Source organism: Panthera leo, chromosome B2, assembly GCF_018350215.1.
Source record: "Panthera leo isolate Ple1 chromosome B2, P.leo_Ple1_pat1.1, whole genome shotgun sequence".
NCBI classification, from domain to species: Eukaryota; Metazoa; Chordata; class Mammalia; order Carnivora; family Felidae; genus Panthera; species Panthera leo.
This window is the reverse complement of record NC_056683.1, coordinates 30,548,414-30,572,368: the sequence shown is the minus strand read 5'-3', so window position 1 is coordinate 30,572,368 and position 23,955 is coordinate 30,548,414. Positions and strand designations below refer to the sequence as shown.

Here is a 23,955-nt window from a genome sequence, read left to right as displayed (position 1 = left end):
CAGCACCCCTATGCCTTTTGGGAGAGTCCGATCTGAGAAGGGTTCCCTTACATCTATCCAGGTCCACCTACCCCCTGGACAGTCCTCTTACAGTACAGGGATACACGTTCCTAGTTTGAAGCCTGCTGCCCTGGAGAAGCCTACATGTCATACCCAGAAAAGACTAAAAGAGGGCTCACAGCAACATTGTAGTAATAACCACCAATTTAAATAACACAAATGCTCATCAACAGGACAAAGGATTAACTAGGTGTAAGCACCCAATAGAAAGAAGATTACAACTCAACAAAGTCAGAACGAGTTAAAAAACACATAAACTACGATTCCATCTATGTGAAGATCTAACACACAAAGCTAAACAGCATGCTATTGAGGAACACCTACAACGTGCACAGATAAAGGAAATTTCAAGACAAGAAATGGATCTATATTTGAGAAATTCAGGGTAGCGGTCACCCTGCAGGAAGGGAGAGGGATGCAGTCAGTGTGGAGCCCAAGAGACATCTAAGGTCCTGGGAATTTCTTTTTGTTTGTTTGTTTGTTTGTTTGTTTGTTTTGAGAGAGAGAGAGAGAGAACAAGAGCAGGGAAGGGGGGAGAGAAAGAGACCGAGAGAGAGAGAGAGAGAGAGAGAGAGAGAGAGAGAGAGAATCCCAAGCAGGCTCTGCATCACCAGCGCAGAGCCAGACTCCAGGCTGGAACCTATGAACCTGGAGATCATGACCTGAGCCAAAATCAGGAGTCGAACGCTTAACCAACTGACCCACCCAGGTGCCCCCTGGGAATTTATTTCTTAAGCTACGGTCAGATACCCAAATATTTTGTTTCATTTGTCTTTATATGTGCTCATTTTATTTATTTTAATTTTTTTAACGTTTTATTTATTTTTGAGACAGGGAGAGACAGAGCATGAACAGGGGAGGGGCAGAGAGAGGGAGACACAGAATCTGAAACAGGCTCCAGGCTCTGAGCTGTCAGCACAGAGCCCGACGCGAGGCTCGAACTCACAGAACGCGAGATCATGACCTGAGCCGAAGTCGGATGCTCAATCGACTGAGCCACCCAGGCGCCCCTATATGTGCTCATTTTATACGCTCTTCAATGTGTATAATGTCTTCACAATACAGGTTCTTAGGAGAGAGGATGAGCATGAAGCGAGTCAAGGAGAGTAAACAATCACAATGCTGGCTGCGCTGGGGTGTGGAGTGTGGTGGCAGCCAAGAGAGGGATCAAGCTGAAGAAAGATTTTTTTCTCTAGGGGCGCCTGGGTGGCTCAGTCGGTTGAGCGTCCGACTTCAGCTCAGGTCACGATCTCACGGTCCGTGAGTTCGAGCCCCGCGTCGGGCTCTGGGCTGATGGCTCAGAGCCTGGAGCCTGCTTCTGATTCTGTGTCTCCCTCTCTCTCTGACCCTCCCCCGTTCATGCTCTGTCTCTCTCTGTCTCAAAAATAAATAAACGTTTAAAAAAAAATAAAAAAAAATAAAAAAGATTTTTTTCTCTTAAGGCAGCAAAGACTTGTCTGGGTTTAAAGTAAAGGGGCAAGTATAAAGCCCAGGAGGGCAAGAAACAGAAGGCAAGATTAAGAGTGGGATATAGGAGGGAAGGGAGGGCTTTCAACAGGCTCTGACATTAAGGAAAGGGGAATAAGGATGAATGAAGAAAGGGATGTTTGGGGTGTGAAGGAGAGCACTCCAGTCTGCTGAGAGAAAGAGATTGATCAGGAGAGGGGTAGGAGACTCAGGAGAGTGGGTAGGTAGGAAGGGCATGGTGGGCGTGGTGGAGGAAGGGGCTCTTCCAGGTACATAAAGCATCCCCCCCCCCAGAACCTAACTGAAGGGTGCCGCTAAAGTCAGAGCAGCTGAGTGCTGCACGTGACAAAGGGAAGGAGGGGACGTAACAGAAAGGGGGAGATGCCCGAGATGCCCAGAGGCCTCGTGGGGAGTGGGGCAGTCTGTACCCTTTTACACTTTTTGAATTTGTGGTCTTTGGGATGTTTTATTTGTTTAGTTGGTTGGTCATTTTGTTGGGGGGGTTGGCTTGGGTTGGTTTTGTTTGGTTTTTGGCTTTGTTTTTGGAAGGAAGAAAAATCGGCTATTTATTGGTGTGGTGCCACCCAGGAGAATGGGGAGCTAGTGCTTAACGTCCTAAATTCCCCGTTGGCTTACAAGCAGGGGTTCTTAAAGGGTGAAAGTTCAGGGTAAGGGTCTTAGGGTCTTGGATCATGCCGATTGATCGACTGTAATATTTCCTTTCTTGACCATCTTCTCCCTCTCGGCATCTCCTTGTCAGGTTTTGGTGTGAGTGCAGTGAGGTGGTCGCTCTGCTGCAGGGGCTTGGCTGTTCCTCTTTAGGGGCCTGGAACTGCAAGACCTTCTCAGCAGATTGTGCTCAGTGATATCATCTCTAGAGTACAAAGGCAGAAGTTGTACATCCCATGACTATTCCTAAGCTGCAAACTATTATTATTTCTTTTCTTGTACATGTGGCATGTTATGTTTGACATCTCAGGCAGAACAGCACCCCACAGACTTCTCAGGAGGCAACATGATGTTACTTCCTAAGGCAAGTTTACAGGTTTCTTTAATAGTAACCAAGGGCTCTGTGACTGGTCAGAGGCAGCTATGTCTAAATTCAGGGAGCTTTGAGGGATAGGGACAATGACTGCTCTAGCTACTTCCTGCTGAGGAGGGGTGGAGGTCAGGATCATAGGGAATGAAAGTGTTTTGCTCCTGGGGCATCTGAATGGCTTAGTTGGTTAAGCATCCGACTTCGGCTCAGGTCATGATCTCGAGGTTCATGATTTTGAGCCCCACGTCAGGCTCTGTGCTGACAGCTCACAGCCTAGAACCTGCTTCAGATTCTATGTCTTCCTCTCTCTCTGCCCCTCCCCTGCTCATGCTGTCTCTCTCTGTCTCTCAAAAATAAATAAACATTTAAAAATTTAATAAAAAAGTGTTTTGCTCCTAACCGTAAGTACTCTGGTGCCTGGCCTAACTTCAAAGCTTTGGACAACCATTAATTAGTTTCTGCTTTTGCTGCCTTGAGCAGCATCTCATGCCACATTTATGAGTAGATAAATCATTAAAAGAATAGCCAAGATAGATAATCCCGCTTGGGTTAATGCCCAGAGTATTGATCGAATTCCTTAAGGAATCCAGAAAAACAGACCAGAATACCAATCCCATTTTGTTCCTGGGACTTCAGTAGGAATCTGTTGCAGCCAAATGTCTTGTCCTCTAATCTTGTCAAGGTGGGTTTCTACTTTTTGTTGAGCTATTACTTGAACCGTTTCGCTGGCCAAGATTCCCAAGGTGATAGAAAGATTTTTGATCATGTGCTCTGAGCCCTTATTCCCCACCAAGGTAAAAATGCTCTCCCAAAAGAATATCAAATGTATTATCTTTTTTTATTTATTTATTTTTTTAATTAAAAAAAATTTTTTTTAACGTTTATTTATTTTTGAGACAGAGAGAGACAGAGCATGAATGGGGGAGGGTCAGAGAGAGGGAGACACAGAATCTGAAACAGGCTCCAGGCTCTGAGCAGTCAGCACAGAGCCCGATGCGGGGCTCGAACTCACGGACCGCGAGAATGTGACCTGAGCCAAAGTTGGCTGCTTAACCGACTGAGCCACCCAGGTGCCCGTCAAATGTATTATCTTGATAATCAAGCAAAGAATCCCCATTTTGTATTGATTCCCTCTCTTGTTCAATAAATACACTTTTTGAATTCTGAACCATGCAAGTAATTCTAAGAAAACATAAAATACACTGGACCATTTTTGTTTTTTAATTGGGGTATGTATTAGGTCATTTGCATGGACACCAGCAGGCCTGAGGCAGGTACCACAGGCCTGGAAGTAGCTCAGACAACAGGAGAGGTAGGTAGCAGCCGAGCAGGACTCAGGGTTCCTACAGCGAGGGCAAGAGCTGAGTGTGGGTCAAAGAAAGAAAAAGAAGTTGGAGGTTTTATTGTTATACAGGAAAAGTTGTACAAGCCTATGGATTAAAAGTCCAGACTAACTTCCCTCCTCCTTTCCTGCTGGTAGCTCAAGGAATATAAATTATTCCAGTCTAGGCTACGTAGAATGCAAAAGTACATCCACTGCCAAAGCTACTTGGAATGTCTCAGAGAAATGTGTAACTCTTCCTGTTTGGGATTATCTAGACCACTGTTTGCCTCCATCAGTAACCAAGAATGGTGCTGTAAGCCATGAGCTAGCTAGTCCTAGACCACTTTCCCCAGATGTACACAAAAAATACACATACCTCGGGGCGCCTGGATGGCTCAGTTGGTTGAACATGTGACTCTTGATCTTAGCTCAGGTCATGATCCCAGGGTCATGGGATTGAGCCCTGCATCAGGCTCTGCACTGACAGCGTGGAGCCTGCTTGGGATTCTCCCTCCCTCCCTCTCTCTCTCTCTCTCTCAATAAATAAACTTAAAAAAAAAAAAAAAAAAAAAGGAGTGGAATATAGCTTTGAGCCTAGGTGTGTCTGACACAAAAGCCAAAGTTCTTTCTCAGATTCATATGGCCTGACTACAAAGGAGAGTTCTACAAAGAGGGCATTTTAGAATAAAGAGAACTGAGTGCAGACATAAAAGGCAGAGAATTTAAAAGGGAAAGGCAGAGTCAAGCACGACCTAAACACTGCCCCCACTCTCCCACTCAAGGGTATCTCTTTGAGTTCAGGAATTCAGTTTAAGTCAGGAACAAACTTTTTATGGGTGGATGCTGGCTGAACTGAAGAGGAATGACTTCAGCAGTCAGTCATTTATTGCATACCTTTTATTTGCAAAATATAACCCATGACATAATTCCTGCAATCAAGAAGTTTATGATCTAATGAAGGAAGCCAGAGGTCGAACCCATTATATAACAGGCAGTTTCATCAGAATTGATGCTAAGAAGAATGCTCTAGTCTCCTGGAGTATGTAATAAACCAATCCAATCAGTGGGAAGCAGAGGCTTTTTCACCTGGACTTCAATGGGTAGGGAAGTGAGTGTGCAAGAAAGAGGGGGGAAGTCCTTGAGGTGCTAATAAATGCTGTTGGTAAATCTGTGGAGACTGCAGGTTAGTTTGCGAGTGACACAGAAAGAGAAGAAAGAGGTGCAGAGTTGATGGGAGGTTTTGTTTAAGGCGGTGGAGCTCTAACCTTGCCAGTCCCTTGGAGGAGCAGGGAAGGGATTGGAAGGACGGCTGCAGTTGGAAAGATTAAAGACGGTAAAATCACACTGACATAAATAATCGCATAATTAGAAAAATTAATACTTGAGCTAATTACACAGTAGGGGTGAAATAGGCGAGGTCATAGACAGTACATAAAAGTGGAGGACGTTTGCCTTGGCAAGAAGTGGGATCAATTCTGAGAATGGAGGGGAAGGTCGGATGGGTGTGATGTTACACGACTGTGAGACGGAGGAAAGTTGAGGACACTGCATTGTTTCAGTAAGAAGTTAAATAATCTTTTGGGCCAGGAGGGCTAGGGTGGTCACTAACTTCAGAAGAGTTGGAAAAAGTCTTGAAGTGTGGCTGGAGAAACTATGAACATACCAAACAGAGGATGCACGCGTGGGCAACAGCGACCAACGGCTCTCATAGCCGCGGGGCGGTCTGGGTTCCCGGGAAGGGCTGCGGTTGCAACCCTGTCCTGCTCGGCACAGCTGGGCCAGAGCGGCGCTACCACAGGGAGCAGGTGGCAGCACTGTCTGCTGGAGCTGGGCTGGCGGGGAGCGCGGGCGGGGGCGCGCTCTGCGGGGCGCAGAGCGGACGGCGCCCCAGGCAGCCGGGAACGGGGGGCGGGCCCGAGCAAGCGGGCCTCCGCGCGGCTCTTGGCACGCACGCGCAGACGTGCCGCGGGGCCCGGAGGCACAGAGGAGGGGGAGCGAGAAAGGGGGGTGTGGAACGTATTTCCGCTCTGGCGGACAAATAATACCGGCCAAAGGGGAGGCCAGGCCATCCGGCCCTTTAACCGCGTGGGGGGGGGCTGGTGAAGAAAGGGGGGTCTGGAAGGGGCGAATCCTGCTCCTTTAATTCCCTCCCCTCTTCCTCCTCCCCGAGTTCTCGCCGACGCCGAGGCGCGCGGGGCCTGGAACACACTGCACGAGCCGCCCCCGCCCCTCCCTCCTTACGCCCACGCGGAGCTGGCCCCGCGCGCGCGCCTCGTGCACCCCCGCGCCTGCGCGCTGCCCAGGCTCTGCCCGTGTTTGGGGGCGCTGCCGACCCTGGGGGGGTGGGGGAGATAGGGGGGGAAAAAACAGCGCGCGGAACCGGGCCAGGTGAGAGGCGCGTGCACTCAGGGTCGTGGGGCTGGGGGGGCGTGCCACGGAGCTCTGAACGTGGGGGGGGCGTGCACGAAGCGTGCAGGCGGCGGGGGGAGGACGTGAAAGGCGCGTGCAAACGTGCAAAGGGGGGGCGGAGGAATGAAGCAGCGGGGAAAGGGGGCGGGGTGAGAAAAGGCTGCAGCCCGGGCCACCCCGGAGCCCAGAGCCCCAGGCCTCTGCTCCAGGTTTCTCCAGCCTTCCCCTTGGGCGCGCGGGCTCGCCCCATCCTCGCGGGCGGTCCGGCGAGGGGGGGGGGTGTGGACGCCGCTGCCCCGCCCCCGGGAACCACGCCTCCGTTCTCTCGGAGGGAGAGCGCTTCCCCAGGGACTGGGGAAACTGAGGAAGGGGCCTGAAGACTGGGAGAGCTGAAACTGGGATGCTGGGCAAGAATGGGAGCGAGGGGCCTGGAGCCTTGGCTTAGGCGAACCAGAGACCTTTGTCTCTGACCGGTTTCCTTCCCAACCAGGGTTGCCCACCCCCGCCACAATGGCCTCTGGGGTGGAAGTCCTGCGCTTCCAGCTGCCGGGCCACGAGGCCGCTACCCTGCGGAACATGAACCAGCTCCGCGCAGAGGAGCGGTTTTGCGACGTGACCATTGTGGCCGACAGCCTCAAGTTTCGTGGCCACAAGGTCATCCTGGCCGCCTGCTCGCCTTTCCTGCGGGACCAGTTCCTACTGAACCCCAGTTCTGAGCTGCAGGTCTCACTGATGCACAGTGCACGCATCGTGGCCGACCTGCTCCTGTCCTGCTACACGGGCGCTCTGGAATTCGCCGTCAGGGACATCGTCAACTACCTGACGGCTGCCTCTTACCTGCAGATGGAGCACGTGGTGGAGAAATGCAGGAACGCCCTCAGCCAGTTCATTGAGCCCAAAATAGGCCTCAAAGAGGATGGGGTCAGCGATGCCAGCCTTGTGAGCAGTGTCAGTGCCACCAAATCCCTGCTCCCTCCTGCTAGGACCCCAAAGCCAGCCCCCAAGCCCCCACCCCCACCCCCTTTGCCCCCTCCACTCCTACGGCCTGTGAAACTGGAGTTCCCTCTGGATGAGGATCTGGAGCTGAAGGCTGAGGAAGAAGATGAGGACGAGGACGAGGACGTGTCTGACATCTGCATCGTCAAAGTGGAGTCGGCCTTGGAGGTGGCACACCGGCTCAAACCTCCCGGAGGTTTGGGAGGAGGCTTGAGCATCGGAGGCTCGGTGGGCAGCCACCTTGGGGAGCTGGCCCAGAGCAGCGTGCCCCCCAGCACTGTGGCCCCACCACAGGGTGTAGTGAAAGCCTGCTATAGCCTGTCCGAGGACGCAGAAGGGGAGGGTTTGCTGTTGATCCCTGGAGGCAGAGCCAGCGTGGGGGCCACCTCGGGCCTGGTGGAGGCAGCAGCGGTGGCCATGGCTGCCCGGGGGGCGGGGGGCAGCCTGGGGGCAGGGAGCAGCCGGGGACCCCTGCCCGGGGGCTTTTCCAGTGGAAACCCCCTAAAGAACATCAAGTGCACCAAGTGCCCGGAAGTGTTCCAGGGCGTGGAGAAGCTGGTCTTCCACATGCGGGCGCAGCACTTCATCTTCATGTGCCCACGCTGCGGCAAGCAGTTCAACCACAGCAGCAACCTCAACCGCCACATGAACGTGCACCGCGGCGTCAAGTCGCACTCGTGTGGCATCTGCGGCAAGTGCTTCACACAGAAGTCCACGCTGCACGACCACCTCAACCTACACTCTGGAGCGAGGCCCTATCGCTGCTCCTACTGCGACGTGCGCTTCGCTCACAAGCCTGCCATTAGGCGGCACCTCAAGGAGCAGCATGGCAAGACAACGGCAGAGAACGTGTTGGAGGCCAGTGTGGCAGAGATCAACGTCCTCATCCGCTAGTGGGGCAGGCTCGGGGGCCAGGAGGCGGGGGTCCCTGGGCTGAAGGGAGCTCCCTGGCCCAGGAGAATAGGTAGGGGGGTGGGAGGGTCGGGAACAGGCAGGTACGGTGGGGAACCTGAGCGGATATATCCTGAGGGAGGGGCTGAAGAGTCCTTGGAGAGAGGACCCCTGCCTTTTCAGAAAAAAAGAATGGAGAGGGAGAGGGTTCTTTGAGAAGACCAAGAGAATATGGGCTCCCAGAGAAAGATTTTCTTCTCTTAGACATGCATGGATATGTGGAGGGAGGGAAAGGGTCTTATGGAATGAGGAAAAAAAAAAAAGACAAAAATGCTTTATTCCTGGTTAAGGCTGCCCAGGGAGAGGTTCTGATATATCTTGAGATGGGGGGTGGGGGGGTGGGAATTGGGAGGGAATTTGGCAGGAGGCAGTTTATGTACTCCTGCATAGAATAGATCCTTGGGAGAGGGAGTGGTAGGGGGAAAGGATTATTGAATTCCAGAAAAGGAAGTAGGGAGACAGTTCTTGCATGCTGGGGGAATGGGATTATGGGTAAAGACTCACCAAAACTAGGGAGAACCATGTCAGGTGCCAGGTAAGAGAACATGGGGATAAGGGTCCTGGGTAGATATGAAGTGGGGGACAATAGCAAGAAGGATGAACAGTGGTGGGGGTGGGGGGTAGGGCACTTAGATGAAAGGATACATGGAGGTCTGTTTGGGGAGGGAGGGAGAGGAGTAGAGACTTATACAGTATTTTTTAAGAAAACAAAACGTATTTTTTAGGATTTTTTCTGGAGTTTGGGGTTTTAGTTTTTCTGCTTTTGTTTTCCACAAAATAAAAAATAATAAAAAAAAACACTTTATTTTTTCTTTATACTCTGTCTGGCAACTGCATGTGTATGACTATCCCACCCTAGACAGCTTCTCTCTCATGCCATTTGCTCTACACTCCGCACAACTCCTGTAGGCCTCATGCGTGAAGGAGACTTGAGGAGAGAAGGGGATTGTGCAAGTGGGCTTCTCTGGCTGGGGACCCTCCAAATTCTACAACCTCAGCACCTGGCAGATATCCCACACTTATGTTTCATAATTAGCAGTGGTGATAACACACTATCTCCCCCTCTATTGGAAGAGTTTCGTATCTGCGCTATGGAAGAGCTATATGTGTGATCATTGTGTCCGCCAAAACTTTAAGCAGGAGCCAATGTTTGGACATTTATGATCTGAGGAAGGGTTCATGTCCTCGGGAAAGCTAAATAAAATAAAACAAAAAACAGTTCAGGTTAGGGTATGGGGAAGACTACAATTCCCACAAAGCTCTGGAATAGTTCTTAAGCAAAGAGAACTACAGTTCCCAGAAGGCCTTGAATTGGCCTCAGGTGCTCAATACCCCAACCACCTGCTTCTATCAAATACTGCGTGTGAAATCACACAGGTTTTTTTTCCAGGCTTTGACCAGAATGTAATACGTAAAGGGATGGTAGCCTAAATAATGCTACCAAGGTTATATATTGGTGTAACATCATTCATACTGTTAGCTGGGCTGTGACCCACGCAGTGCCTATGTATATAAGGTGTTTGGCAAAAAAGAAGTTACTCAGTAGTATCACCAGGCAGTAACGGCTCTCAGGCCTCTAGGGTCTTACCCAGATCGCTAGTGCACCTGGTGGAGTAACATGTATGGCATAAACAGAAGAGACGTTTAGCCCCCGGTTTTCAAAAGGGGACGCTGCTCCAGGAGACATGAAGCAGTTGAGAGTAAAGGTGTCCGCGCGTCCCCACTGCCCCCTCCTTGCTCGTTAGGGAAGCAAGGCCAAAACCGAGCCCGACCCTTCTATCTGGTGACCCACAAACTAGAAAGCACCCAGAGGCGGGAGAAGCATACGCGGGCCAGATTGGAAAGACAGCCGCAGCCGAGAGCTGGGAGGGTCAGACATTCCTTTCGTTACCTAAAACCAGGCGGGGGATGGAGAAGCCACACCTGGACCCAGGCGTGCCTCACCTTCGGCTCCCCGCTGAGCTGACACCAGGAATGGCAGGAATTCTCCCCTGCAGTCCCAGCTTAGGACAGCCACTGCCATTTCCGAGGCTGCTCTCGGGGAAAATGGCCAGAAGGCGCGTAGTGGCTCCTTTAAGGCTCCTCCTAGTCCTCCCTCCCCCGCCCACGTGACCCGGGGCGGCCGCGCGCCGGCTCAGCCCCCCGCGCAAGCGGCGATGGCGGCGGCGGCGGGAGCTGCAGCGGCGGCGGCCGCCGAGGTGCGGAAGGGGAGGGGGAGAGGCGGGTGCATGCCCGCGCGCGCGCCCGGGGGAAGCGCGCGCCCGTGCAATGCTCCGGGGGTGCAACGGGGCCGGGGGGCCCGGACGGGACCTACAGCAATCCGGAGGGCCAGCACCGGGGGCGGATGAGGGGACCAGGGGGTGGGAGGTGGGGGGAGTGGGCACGGAGGCGCGCGTGCAGCCGCCGGCTGCCCCCGAGTGGGCGGCGGGCGCCGGGGCCCCAGGAGCACGCGCGAGGGGCACGAGGGGCCGTCCACCGGGCTGGGGGGCAGCGGGCGCTGGAGGGGTTGGTGCCCGGGGTCCCCGCGGCCTGGGGGACAAAGGGGGAGCGGCGCGTGCAGCCGGGAGGAGGGGGCGGGGCCGGGGCGCGGAGGCCCCGCCCCCTCCCCCTCCTCTCTTCTCGGCCCCAGAGATGCGGGGTCTACCGAGAGGGAGGGGGTTGATGCGAGCCCGGGGGAGGGGTCGTGCGGCCCCCCCGGGCAGCCGAGGCCGCGGAAGGGGGGGGGCCCATAGAGGAAGAGGTAGGCCCCGGAGCCTACTCTCTCTTCCCAGAGCCCAGGCGTCCTGGGCTCCCCAACTTCCTACAGGGCTGACCAGCCCTCCTCTACCTTGTGTCCCCTGCCAGGGGGAGGCCCCTGCTGAGATGGGGGCGCTGGTGCTGGAGAAGGAGCCTAGAGGAGCCACTGAAAGAGGTGAGTACAGCAGAAAAACGGGCCCTGTTGGACCTTCACCTCCCCCAACACAGGATTCCCTGAGAGCTTAGCCCCAAACTTTTTCTTTTCCCTTACAGTTCATGGCTCTTTGGGGGACACCCCTCGTAGTGAGGAGACCCTACCCAAGGCCAGTCCCGACTCCCTGGAGCCTGCTGGCCCCTCATCCCCAGCCTCTGTCACGGTCACCGTGGGTGATGAGGGGGCTGACACCCCTGTAGGAGCCACACCACTCATTGGAGATGAATCTGAGAATCTCGAGGGAGATGGGGACCTCCATGGGGGCCGCATCCTGCTGGGTGAGAGGCTGGGGAGTCTTGGGGTGGGGGGTGAAGTGGGGTATCCTCTGACTACTTTTCCTCTTATCTTGCCTTTGCCTGCCTGTCTGTCTGTTTTCCAGGCCATGCCACAAAGTCATTCCCCTCTTCCCCCAGCAAGGGGGGTGCCTGTCCCAGCCGGGCCAAGATGTCAATGACAGGGGCTGGAAAATCACCCCCATCGGTCCAGAGTTTAGCTATGAGGCTGCTGAGTATGCCGGGAGCCCAGGGGGCGGCAGCAGCAGGGCCTGAACCCCCTCCGGCCACACCCAGCCCAGAGGGGCAGCCCAAGGTCCACCGAGCCAGAAAAACTATGTCCAAACCAGGAAATGGGCAGGTGAGGATTGAGGGAGAGGGTTGGAGTGGGGAGACAGGAGTAATCCACTGTAAACCCCTTGTGGACTTTCTTTACATTTTTTTTTTTTTTTTACACTTTATTCAGACCTTTTCTAATCTATTCCCAGTTTCACATATTTACCTAGGGGCTACAGTGTGTCAAATTCTGGGCTGGGGGTTAATCTGAACAAACAGACAAGTTTCTGTCTTCCTGGAGTTTACATTCTTGGGGAGAGGGAAGTAGATAAGACAAAGGTTAGAGAGTTAATTGTGTAGCTACTTTTATAATTATTCTTATGATAATGACTAAAGAAACTTCAGACCACTCTTTCTTTCTACCTCAAAGCAAGCCCCAAGGGAACTTTTTCCTCCCTTTGACACTGTCCCTGCTCCCTTTTTTAAAGGTTCTAAGGGTTTTACTATGAATCCCTAAGGGGTAGGAGGTGAGGGAAAGGACCAAAGCCCCAGAATTTCAGAAGCTTTATGACAATATTTTTAGGGCTCTTGGTATGATTTTGTTTTGGGTATGGTTTAGGTAGCTTTAGGCAAAGCATGAACCTTTGTTTTCTCATCTGTAAAATGGGCAAAAAAGGGCCTGCTTCTGCGATCTTGAAGAGATAAGTGTTAGGTGTGGGATGTGCTTAACATACTACTTCTGGGGATACAGCAGTTCTTGTGATTGCCACATTCTGGTTCACTGGAGCTTCAAATGGTGTTTTTGAGGGTGTGGCTCAACTACCCTCCACCTCACCCAGGGCTGCAGGCTAATCCAGGCCCCCAGGCCCAACCAGAGATACTCCCGACCCTAAGTGTGCTCCCTCTCGGCCCCCAGCCCCCAGTCCCTGAGAAGCGGCCCCCTGAAGTGCAGCATTTCCGCATGAGTGATGACGTGCACTCCTTGGGGAAGATGACCTCAGGTCAGTCCCACCTCCCACCCAACCTGCTGCTGGATGAGACCTCAGGGTCCTGAGGGTTAAGGACAGGCCTTACTCCTTTCTCTCTCTCCTTCTAGATGTGGCCAAAAGGAGGAAGCTGAACTCCAGTGGTGGCCTGGTGAGCCTGGAGAGGCAGAAAACAAGGCCTCTCCACCTAGGGGGCCTCATCCTGCCCTCAAGGGAAATGGGCTGGGGGGGAAGTACCAGCAGCTTCCATTTTTCTGATCTTTTCCTAGTCGGAGGAGTTGGGTTCTGCCCGGGGTTCAGGAGAAGTGACCATGGAGAAAGGGGACCCAGGGTCCCTAGAGGAGTGGGAGACAGTGGTGGGGGACGACTTCAGCCTCTACTACGACTCCTACTCTGTGGATGAGCGTGTGGACTCTGACAGCAAGGTGAGAAGGAGCTAGCCTACCTCCCTGCCAGCACGTACCTTGTTCAAGGCTCAATCGCCAGTCTTTCATTCCCTGCCTTGTCTCTTTCCTTTTTACCTTATGAACACCCCCTAATTCAGGGCCCCATACGGTCCGTAACTTCCAGTGCATGCTCCACCCCAGTCCCTCCCCTTGCTCCTCTCCATGGTGGCAACCACCATCCTGGACTTGGGGTTTAGCATTCCATTTTGTTGTTTGCTTGCTTGTTTATTCTTTTGCTCTTGGTTTGGTTTTATCTCCTACAAGTGCCTGTGCAGTATAATGCTGTCTTACCTGTTGTGCTTTTTTTTTTTTTTTTTAACATTTTTTCACGGAAAACTTCAAATAACATACAAAAGAGCAAAGGGTGAGCCCTCATGAAGCCTCACCTGGCTCCAGCAATTTTCAGTACACAGCCTCTCTTGACTCCTCTCTTCCTCCCCTAGCACACCCACCTCCCTGACTGCTTTAAAGTAGCCATCACATCGTTTTATCTGGAAATGTTTTCATATGTATCTCTAAACATCAGGCCTCTTCCTGTTTTTTATTTTTATTTTTTAGTGTTTTTATTTATTTTTGAGAGAGAAAGAAACAGAGTGTGAGCCGGGAAGGGGCAGAGAGAGAAGCAGGGTCCAGGCTTTGAGCTGTCAGCACAGAGCCCGTCGCAGAGCTCAAACTCATGAACTGCAAGACCCTGGCCTGAGCTGAAGTCAGATACTTAACTGACTGAGCCACCCAGGCGCCCTCTTCCTGTTTTTTAATATCACTGCTTAACTGTTTTCACAACCTAGAAAATGTAGCCGTCACCTTGCTATGAGTGTTCATGTGTTCTCAGTTGTTTCATAGATGGGTTTTTGTTTGTCCAGATTCAAATGAGCTCCATACATTGGTTTGATTGACATTTGCCTTAGGCCTCTCTTGATGTAAAGGTAGGTTTACCTGTCTTTGAAAAAGAAGGGGGTTTTTTTTGCCATTTATTTGTTGAAGAAGCCAGGTTGGTTGTCCTACAGAATTTCTCGTTTAAAATTAGTTGACTGGGTGGCGACTGACATGTTCTTTTTTCTTTTTTTTAAATGTTTATTTATTTTAGAGAGAGGGAGACAGAGGTTCCAGAGCAGGCTCTGCACTGACAGCAGATAGCCCAATGCAGGGCTTGAACTCACGAACTGTGAGATCTTGAGCCAAAGTAGGATGCTTAACCGACTAAGTCATTCAGGCGCCCCCTTAATATTTTTTATAAACTAGTTCTAAAAGCATAATCAGCTTTGGGTGTGTTTTTGTTTTTAATGGTGAGAAGATTTGATAGCTGGTATGCATGCTTCCTCTTGCATCGCATAAGCGGGCATGGGACGTCTTGTCTTTTTGTTAGTGGTATTTAAGATTGATAGTAGATTTCTGTGACGTCAACCTTCTCCTTATTACAAAGTTCTTCATTAGCTTTTCATCTGGTATTTTTAGCAACCGCTGGTAGTCCTATCTACATACGAATTTCATAAAAAGCATAAAACATGTGCTTGTTTTCTGGAACTTTTTTTTTTTTGCTTAATATGTCATCAAGATTCACACACATCATTGTGAGTGAGGTGCCTTCCTTTTCACAGCTGTCTAACATCCCACACCCTTTGTTTCCTCTCCTGTCCATTCACCTCCTCCAGGGAGCCATCCTGGGACAGTAGTAATAGTTCTTTAAAAATTTTTTTTTTTAATGTTTATTTTTGAGAGAGAGACAGACAGAGTACGGGCCGGGGAGGGGCAGAGAGAGAGGGAGACACAGAATTCGAAGCAGGCTCCAGGCTCTGAGCCATCAGCATAGGGCCCGACGCAGGGCTCAAACTCAAGAACTATGAGATCACGACCTAAGCCAAAGTTGGACGCTTAACTGACTGACCCACCCGGGCACCCCAGTAGTAATAGTTCTTTATTTATCCTGCTTCATTGAGTCTTGGGGGTTGGATGTGTCCTGCCCTGCTTGTTTCCCAAGAGAGGGCTGTGGACTGAGGGTTGCTGTTTCCCCAGCCCTGCCTTGCTTCTCTCCCAGTCTGAGGTTGAAGCTCTGGCTGAACAACTAAGTGAGGAAGAGGAGGAAGAGGAGGAGGAGGAAGAAGAGGAAGAGGAGGAAGAAGAAGAAGAGGAAGAAGAAGAGGAAGATGAGGAGTCTGGCAATCAGTCTGACAGGGTAAGAGCTGGAGGCTGGCATCCTGAGGAGTGGGGGCTGAGGGGCTGGAGGTCTGAGTCCCCAGAGCAGGGGTAGTGGGCTGGGGGCTAGGCTCTCTAATTCTTCCTCCATCCCAGAGTGGTTCCAGTGGCCGGCGCAAAGCCAAGAAGAAGTGGCGGAAGGACAGCCCATGGGTGAAGCCATCCCGGAAACGGCGGAAGCGCGAGCCTCCACGGGCCAAGGAGCCACGAGGTGAGGAGGCTCCTCTGCTTTTGGGTCCCCTCCTCCAGCCCCCCTGCCAGCCCCCAGAGAGCGTGCATGAACACACGCTCATGCATGTGCTCATGCACGTACACCCGCATGTACCCACGCGTCCAGGCACCTGTGAGCTCGCACTCTCACTCTCTCTGTCTCTGTGTCAGGAGTGAATGGTGTGGGCTCCTCAGGCCCCAGTGAGTACATGGAGGTCCCTCTGGGGTCCCTGGAGCTGCCCAGCGAGGGGACCCTCTCCCCCAACCACGCTGGTAATTGCCAATTGCTGGGATGGAGAGCCACTAGGGGGCACCCTCTGGGCTGGAGGGAATGGGGAGGAGGGGGACCCCACCGGAGCTGAGGTGTCTGTCCATGGCCAGGCTTTGGGAGTTCTAGAGCTTGGAGGGAAAGGCAGGGCGGGGGTGCGAGGCCCTACCAGTGGTCCCTGTGGGTGATGGGTATGGCCTTCCTCAGCTCCCTTTTCCCTCCGTCCAAGGGGTATCCAATGACACGTCTTCACTGGAGACAGAGCGGGGGTTTGAGGAGCTGCCCCTCTGCAGCTGCCGCATGGAGGCACCCAAGATTGACCGCATCAGCGAGAGAGCTGGGCACAAGTGCATGGCCACAGAGAGTGTGGATGGAGAGGTGGGCCCTGTGAGCTGGGAAGAGAGGTGCCGGTGGGTCGGGGGGGATCCAGCCCCGGGCTCTAGCCTCACCCTCTTCCTACCCGTTCACGCTGCCACAGCTGTCAGGCTGCAATGCCGCAATCCTCAAGCGGGAGACCATGAGGCCATCAAGCCGCGTGGCACTAATGGTGCTCTGTGAGACCCACCGTGCCCGCATGGTCAAACACCACTGCTGCCCAGGCTGTGGCTACTTCTGTACGGCGGTGAGTGACCGGTGGGGCAGACAGGCAGCATGCCCCACAGGGGAGGGGTCTTCTAGATCCTGACCACATTATTTTCCAGGGCACCTTCCTGGAGTGCCACCCCGACTTCCGTGTGGCCCACCGCTTCCACAAGGCCTGTGTGTCCCAGCTGAACGGCATGGTCTTCTGTCCCCACTGTGGGGAGGATGCATCTGAGGCCCAGGAGGTGACCATCCCCCGGGGGGATGGGGTGACCCCACCAGCTGGCACCGCAGCCCCTGCCCCCCCACCCCTGGCTCAGGATGCCCCCGGGAGAGCAGACACTTCCCAGCCCAGGTACTGGCCTCCCCCTTCCCGACTGTCTGGTCCCTGCCCTGGCCCCGTTGCTTGTAGACATCAGCACCTTCTCCCACAGTGCCCGGATGCGAGGGCATGGGGAGCCCCGGCGCCCACCCTGTGACCCTCTGGCTGACACCATCGACAGCTCGGGGCCCTCCCTGACTCTTCCCAATGGGGGCTGCCTCTCAGCCGTGGGGCTGCCACCTGGGCCAGGCCGAGAGGCCCTGGAGAAGGCCCTGGTCATCCAGGAATCGGAGAGGTGAATGAGGGGTTGCTCTCGGGCTGGGCAGCCAGGGCTGGGGCTGAAAGGTGGATCTGCAGGTTTTGAGGTTGATGCTCCTTCTGAGGAGCCTACACCTCTCCCTCGCCATGACAGGAGGAAGAAACTCCGCTTCCACCCCCGGCAGTTGTACCTGTCGGTGAAGCAAGGGGAGCTGCAGAAGGTGATCCTGATGCTGTGTGAGTATTCCACTTACTCGTTTGTTCTGCAGACCTTGAGTGAACACTGGTTATGTACCAGACACTGGGCTCAGGGCCAGGAGCGCAGCAACGAAGGCCATTGTCCTTGCCCTGAAATACTTAGTGTTAGTGTGGTAGGGGAGACAGACACACAGATAACCCATCAGTTGTGCCTTCCCAGTGGATGTTCAGAGGAGTTAACAACATTGCTCACGAGGGGCCCCTGACATGGGTTAGGGCCCTAAGAAGCCTTCCTGGAGGAGGTCCCACCTGCCCCCTAACTCGCTCACCACTTGTCCCTCCCTCTTCCGGTGTGGCGGGCTCTCCCCACAGTGGACAACCTGGACCCCAACTTCCAGAGCGATCAGCAGAGCAAGCGCACGCCCCTGCACGCGGCTGCCCAGAAGGGCTCCGTGGAGATCTGCCACGTGCTGCTGCAGGTCAGCATGGGCCCAGCCCTCTGCCTCATTTGCCAGGCCCCCAGATGCCCTCCCTTCCCCAGCCCTTCTGAGGTGCCAGCCCCCATGCCCCCTCCTTGCAGGCAGGAGCCAACATCAATGCAGTGGACAAGCAGCAGCGCACCCCGCTGATGGAGGCTGTGGTGAACAACCACCTGGAGGTAGCACGCTACATGGTGCAGCGTGGCGGCTGTGTCTACAGCAAGGTGTGGTGACCGGGCCAGCCGGGGCCTAGGTTTGAGATGGGTTTGAGATGCCAGCGGGGGACTCATCTGCCCACGTCTTCCTCAGGAGGAGGATGGCTCCACCTGCCTCCACCATGCAGCCAAAATTGGGAATTTGGAGATGGTCAGCCTGCTGCTCAGCACAGGACAGGTGGACGTCAACGCCCAGGTCAGCGGCCTGGCTGCCTGCCCAGCCCACTTCGTCTGGGTCCTTGGCTCAGCTTCGGGCTTTGGGCCCCCTTTAGACCTCAGCTGACCTCCGACCCTTTCCGTGATCTCGCCTTGCTCTAGCGTGTCCCTGTCTCTTTTCTCCCTCCTCATTTGTGTTTTTTTCTTTACCTTTCTCCTTTTTGCTTTTTCTGTCAGTTTTCAGAATGATGAGTTGCTGCCTTAATCTCTGGAAGTGTGCAATGATACTCTTTATCACCTCTCACTTTGTCATATGTTGGGTGTGTTTTAGCCTATTGATCTTTGAATTGTTCCATTCTTTGTCCAGGAGGAGCCCCTTGAACTAGGCTTCTGGGGTTTTTGTTAGTACCCAACCGCTTTTAAGTGCATCTTTTAGTACAAAGAGATTTTTTTAGAGACTGCAGTCTGTGTCGTTAGCAGCAGTTATTGCTGTTGGGTCACTGTGTTCTAGGACTTTTGAGTGGAAAGACCTAGGAAGTATGTGTCTTTTAGAATGAGAAAAATTATTCCATAACTCTGAGCAATAGACACTATTAGTCCCATTTTACAGATCGGGAACCTGAGACCCCAGAGACTTACCTGGAGTCTCAAAGCATGTGAGTGATGGAGCTGAGACTCACACTCAGAGTCTAGCCCCAGAGCCTGTGCTCTTGACCACATGCTCCTTTGGGAAGCAGGGCCAGCTGCTGGGCGTGCCCGGGGCAGGGGAAGGGGGACCCCTCACCCTCTTCCCTCTCTCCCCACCCACAGGACAGTGGGGGATGGACGCCCATTATCTGGGCTGCGGAGCACAAGCACATTGAGGTGATCCGCATGCTGCTGACACGGGGCGCCGATGTCACCCTCACAGACAACGTGAGAGTTTGTTGGGGGTAATGGAGGTGGGGACTGTCCTGGCCCCCTGAGCAAGGACGAGGCTGGGTTCAAGGGCTCACTGCTTGGACCCACCCTTCCCCTCCCACGTCCACAGGAGGAAAACATCTGCCTGCACTGGGCCTCCTTCACTGGCAGTGCTGCCATCGCCGAGGTCCTCCTCAATGCACGCTGCGACCTCCACGCTGTCAACTACCACGGTGACACGCCCCTGCACATCGCAGCGCGGGAGAGCTACCACGACTGTGTGCTGTGAGCCCCAGCCCACCCCACGCCCTGACGCCCCAGCGCCTTCACGCAGCCCCAGACCCCACAGGCTTCCTGTCCCCTCCCAGGCTGTTCCTGTCACGCGGGGCGAACCCTGAGCTGCGGAACAAGGAGGGGGACACAGCATGGGACCTGACTCCTGAGCGCTCCGACGTGTGGTTTGCGCTGCAGCTCAACCGCAAGCTTCGTCTTGGAGTGGGGAATCGGGCCATCCGCACCGAGAAGATCATCTGCCGGTGAGCCCGGGCCCTCTGCACCCAGGACAGCCTTCTGCCCTCTCCCCCAGCCCTGCTGAACCTCCAGAACATCCCTCAGACCCTCCCCAGGCTCCACTGAATCACCAGAACCAACCCCCAGCTAGGATACCAGATACAGTAAACAGAAATAGAGTTAAATTGGAATTTCAGTCGAGCAGCGCGTACTTTTTTAGCGTTAAGAGCATCCCACACAGTATTTGGAATGTATCCATAGTAAAAAATTACGTCTTACTTATCCAAAATCCAATTTTCATTGGGTGTCCTGCAGTTTATTTGACGACCTTACCTCCCATGCCCCGATGAACCCCCAGAATCATGCCCTTCCCTCCCACAGCCCCAGGAACCTCCTAGGCCTCTCCTTGTACCTAGTGGACCCCCTGACCCCATCCTGTAGCACCCCCAGCCCCATCTCCCTTCCATCAGGGATGTGGCTCGGGGTTATGAGAACGTGCCTATTCCCTGCGTCAACGGTGTGGACGGGGAGCCCTGCCCGGAGGATTACAAGTACATCTCAGAGAACTGTGAGACGTCCACCATGAACATCGACCGCAACATCACCCACCTGCAAGTGAGCAGGGGCCCGGGACCTCCTGGAGGGACACACAAGCTGTGGGCCGACAAGGCACCTGGCCAGTGGAGTGGGGCTGAAAGGGACCTCTGGCGTGGGCTTGCATGCATCTGGGAAAGGGGTCCTTTTTCTGGGACACGTGAAGGTATCATATGGGCTCCCGGTAGCCCTGGGGACACCCCAATCAGCAATACCTTGATTGTTCCTCGCCCCGGGAGCATCACCACCTGCTGTACTAATATAACCACCTCAGGGAAAGGACAGCAGTTGGGGGGCAGAGAGCGCCGGTTGCTGAGGGGACAAGGCCACTTCTGAGGGCCGAGCTGATCCCCTGCCTCCCGCCCCAGCACTGCACGTGTGTGGATGACTGTTCCAGTTCCAACTGCCTATGTGGCCAGCTCAGCATTCGCTGCTGGTATGACAAGGTATGTGCCCTCACCCTGGGCTTCCAGGGGCGTGCCAGGATAGAGGTGAGCCTGTGCCCAACTACATGCAAATCAAGGGCATGGTGGCGTGGTTCCTGTTCTCTGCTCCCAGCATGTGGCCTCCCCCAGCCCGTTCTCCCTGTGTGTGGCACTGGGATCCATGGTGGGTTTTTCTGTGGAGTCCTGGGGGTCCTTGGCAGCCGAGGTGGGCGCCATACAGAAACCACTTGTCCTCCCCTCCTTCGACCCCAGGATGGACGGCTGCTCCAGGAATTTAACAAGATCGAGCCCCCACTGATTTTCGAGTGTAACCAGGCGTGTTCCTGCTGGAGAAACTGCAAGAACCGGGTGGTGCAGAGTGGTATCAAGTGAGGCCCACCCCTGCAGCCCACCCTCACCCCCACCTCACCCCCATGTCCCCTCCGGTGGGGGTTTCTGGGTTCCTCCGCCTAATGTCACCCCCTTTCCTGCCCCCAGAGTGCGACTGCAGCTCTACCGAACAGCCAAGATGGGCTGGGGGGTCCGAGCCTTGCAGACCATCCCCCAAGGAACCTTCATCTGCGAGTGAGTAGGGGTGGAAGGGTGCACAGCCGTAGTTGACTCCCAAGCCTCCATCTGCTCTCCTCCCTGATGGGTCCCACCCCTTCCCACTGCCCGTCTCTGGCCAGATTGTACCTGCTCCCAGCCTGCTCAGACCTCAGAACCTTCTGTCACCACTACCACATCTTCCCTCCCCTGCCTTTCCAAGCTGGGAGACAGACGTGCATTGAGCCTCTGTCACTGGGTATCCTGGGCCAAGTTCTTAACCTCCTGGAGCCTCATTTTGCTCGTCTGCAAAATGGAGGTGATAAAGTTACCTTTCTGTCTAAGTCACCAGGGCCTCACTTCTCTCCAGCAATTCTTTCTTTTCTCAGCATCTGTAACCCTCCTGCCCCCTGGCTCCTACTCCATGGCCTGCAGACTTAATCTAGGCCTCCTTTGGCCCCACTTGCCTCTTTACAGGACCATCCATTTTCTCTTTATTGGGTCATCTCTCAACTTTGTTCAAATGGCCCCTTCCTCCTGAGCCTCAGTTTCCCCACCATCCACTCACTGCTCATCCCTGCCAGAATCTGCCTTTGCCCTTGCCCTTCTGCTGATACCACCTCTCGACAGCCCGCCCGTCACCCCGTATCTTGATCTTCCTTCTCCCAGCGTCTGCTACTCTCCCTTGCTGTGGCTCCCATGACGCTGTCCTACCTCTGACCCATCCATCCTCCCTTTTCACCAACTTCTCTTCCTCCACTTTCTAAATGTGGGTGTCCTTGTGTCCAGCTCCTTCCTAGAGTTCCTCACAGCCCCTGTGGCTCTGTCCCTTCCTGCAGCCCCAACCTCTCCTGTGCTACTGCCTGGCATCGCCACCACCTGCTGTGTGATTCCTAGTCCAGAAACCTCCCAGTGACTAAACCTGCGTGGATTTCCCCGCCCAAACTACCTGCCTATAGATACTGATCCCTGTAACCACAGGCGCTTGGTGTCTCCCTACTCGCTGATTCTTCCTCTGGTGCAGCTCAGGCCCTTCCCTTTACCTTCCCCACCACTGCATCTCCAGCTCATCCCCAGCCCACCGGCCCCAACTTCCCCCACATTTGCTGGTCCTGCCCGTTGTTCCAGCTGTCCGGTGGAGACCCCAGCTGGCAAGAGTATGCCCAGTGTTGTTCCCTCTGTTGTGTCCTCTGTTCCTCCTTTTCATTCTCATTCCAGAGGGGAGCCACCCACCTCCTCCCCCACTCCCAAGATGTCTGCTGTCCTCCATGCCCACTCTGCCTTGGCTGCCTACCTCAGCCATCTAGGTCTGTGGGATTCATAGACACAGACGGGGCAGCTGACAAATTGTGAAAGAGGGTTCCATGGGGTTCTGAGGAGAGACAGGGCTTGGAGCGAGCTCCCGATAACCCCTGTTCACCTTCAGAACCACCACTTCCTGCCCAATAGGTACGTTGGGGAGCTGATCTCCGATGCTGAGGCTGATGTAAGAGAGGATGATTCTTATCTCTTCGACCTAGACAACAAAGTAAGCAGGAGACCCCTCTGTACCTTGCTCCCAGCCAGCTGATGGAAAGCTGGGGAGGAGGGACTGGATGGTCTGTGGGTGGGGAGGTTGGCCAGGCAAGCAGGGTAGTAGTAGATGTGAAGAGTGACGCCTTCCCCTCAGGACGGAGAGGTGTACTGCATTGATGCCCGTTACTATGGCAACATCAGCCGCTTCATCAACCACCTGTGTGACCCCAACATCATCCCTGTCCGTGTCTTCATGCTGCACCAGGACCTCCGGTTTCCACGCATTGCCTTCTTCAGTTCCCGAGACATCCGGACTGGGGAGGAGCTGGGGTGAGGTGTCTCTGGTGTGTGCCAGGGGTGTGGGAGATGCAGTAAGCTTGGGACCAGAAGCTGAAGACTGGAGAGTGCCTGGTTTCCAGGCATGGATAGAGCAGAGCCTCTCTGATGTCCGTGTAGATGGAGTCCTGAGCCTCCCAGATTGATTCAGTAGATTTGGGATGGGGCCCAAGATTCTTCTGCATGTCTAATGAGTCACAGGCAGTGCCAGTGCTGCAGGTCTGTGAAACAGAAAAGGGCTTGGAGTCCATCTGGAGAAGATGGGGGTGGGTGCTTTGGGGTAGGCCTGGGCAGCTGGGTTTGGATCCCATAGCCTCCTTCTGCTCCTCTGACAGGTTTGACTATGGTGACCGCTTCTGGGACATCAAAAGCAAATACTTCACCTGTCAGTGTGGCTCTGAGAAGTGCAAGCACTCAGCCGAGGCCATTGCCCTGGAACAGAGCCGCCTGGCCCGCCTGGACCCCCACCCCGAGCTGTTGCCTGAGCTCGGCTCCCTGCCCCCAGTCAATCCCTGAACGCGGACCACACACGTCCCCCACCCCTGGATGGCCACCAGCTCAGCAGCCCCCTCTGCCACTTGCTGCTCACAGCCCACACCTGGGGGTGCTGCCTTCTTCTGTCCCTTACCCCTTCACACATTCCTCGGCCAGAGACCCCCAGCCGGGCCCTGGAGGTCTGACAGCCCCTCTCTCCCAGAGCTGGTTCTTCCCTGGGAGGGTGACTTCAGGGCTGGCCGCTCCCTGTCCGCCATCCTCAGCTGAAGTTTGATGAATTGAAATTGGGCCTCTATGCCAGCTGGTTTCTTTTGTTCTCAATAAATACTGGGTTTGGTAATAAACTGTCTTGGTGATTGTTTGAGGGGCCAGAGGGGGTTGGTCAGGGAGGAAGCACACATAGCCAGAGGGAATGTGGGCCCAAGGGACTGAGCAGGATGGACTGGTGTGGACAGCCACCCAAGGGGAGGGGAGGCTTGTGAGAGACCACTGTGGACAGAGTCCAGTCATGGGTGTGAGTGTACCACGAAATAATCTGCAAAAACATGAAGCTTTTTCTTAAAGCGTGCCAGCTCCT

The 23,955-nt window shown here is 54.3% G+C and overlaps 3 protein-coding genes across 8 annotated transcripts in view; 2 read left to right on the top strand and 1 right to left on the bottom strand.

The window, feature by feature from the left end:
• Positions 1–5,638, bottom strand: part of C2 (complement C2) — a 42,422-nt gene extending 36,784 nt beyond the window's left edge. Inside the window, exon 1 of the mRNA XM_042938321.1 lies at positions 5,554–5,638. The gene's annotated coding sequence lies outside the window, so the exon portion shown is untranslated. The remainder of the gene's footprint in view (positions 1–5,553) is intronic.
• A 285-nt stretch (positions 5,639–5,923) lies between these two features.
• ZBTB12 (zinc finger and BTB domain containing 12) lies at positions 5,924–8,967 on the top strand. Its single transcript, XM_042938324.1, has 2 exons — positions 5,924–6,278; positions 6,790–8,967. The coding sequence occupies exon 2, from the start codon at positions 6,810–6,812 to the stop codon at positions 8,187–8,189; it is 1,380 nt and encodes a 459-aa protein (XP_042794258.1). The 5' UTR covers positions 5,924–6,278; positions 6,790–6,809; the 3' UTR covers positions 8,190–8,967.
• Positions 8,968–10,402: 1,435 nt separating this feature from the next.
• Positions 10,403–23,716, top strand: EHMT2 (euchromatic histone lysine methyltransferase 2). Of its 6 annotated transcripts, XM_042938315.1 has the most exons (28): positions 10,403–10,444; positions 11,091–11,157; positions 11,256–11,474; positions 11,576–11,829; positions 12,661–12,745; positions 12,841–12,881; positions 13,000–13,155; positions 15,212–15,349; positions 15,466–15,580; positions 15,751–15,852; positions 16,077–16,225; positions 16,326–16,469; positions 16,549–16,784; positions 16,864–17,046; positions 17,164–17,246; positions 17,580–17,686; positions 17,788–17,910; positions 17,996–18,097; positions 18,868–18,972; positions 19,088–19,242; positions 19,326–19,493; positions 19,938–20,082; positions 20,430–20,507; positions 20,760–20,875; positions 20,985–21,071; positions 22,482–22,560; positions 22,702–22,877; positions 23,219–23,716. In XM_042938315.1, the coding sequence occupies exons 1-28, from the start codon at positions 10,403–10,405 to the stop codon at positions 23,397–23,399; spliced, it is 3,636 nt and encodes a 1,211-aa protein (XP_042794249.1). In that variant the 3' UTR covers positions 23,400–23,716. The 6 variants fall into 6 exon arrangements, with proteins under 6 accessions (XP_042794249.1, XP_042794250.1, XP_042794251.1 ...); XM_042938316.1 differs by lacking the exon at positions 15,751–15,852; XM_042938312.1 differs by lacking the exon at positions 10,403–10,444 and having other exon boundaries at positions 10,848–11,157.
• Positions 23,717–23,955: the final 239 nt, after the last annotated feature.

Coding starts and splice junctions, on each gene's coding strand:
- ZBTB12 (XM_042938324.1), top strand. CDS start 6,810: ATGGCCTCTGGGGTGGAAGTCCTGCGCTTCCAGCTGCCGGGCCACGAG.
- EHMT2 (XM_042938312.1), top strand. CDS start 10,878: ATGCGGGGTCTACCGAGAGGGAGGGGGTTGATGCGAGCCCGGGGGAGG. Junction 15,853..16,076: donor CCTCTCCCCCAACCACGCTG/GTAATTGCCAAT, acceptor CCTCCGTCCAAG/GGGTATCCAATGACACGTCT. Junction 20,083..20,429: donor GCAACATCACCCACCTGCAA/GTGAGCAGGGGC, acceptor CTCCCGCCCCAG/CACTGCACGTGTGTGGATGA.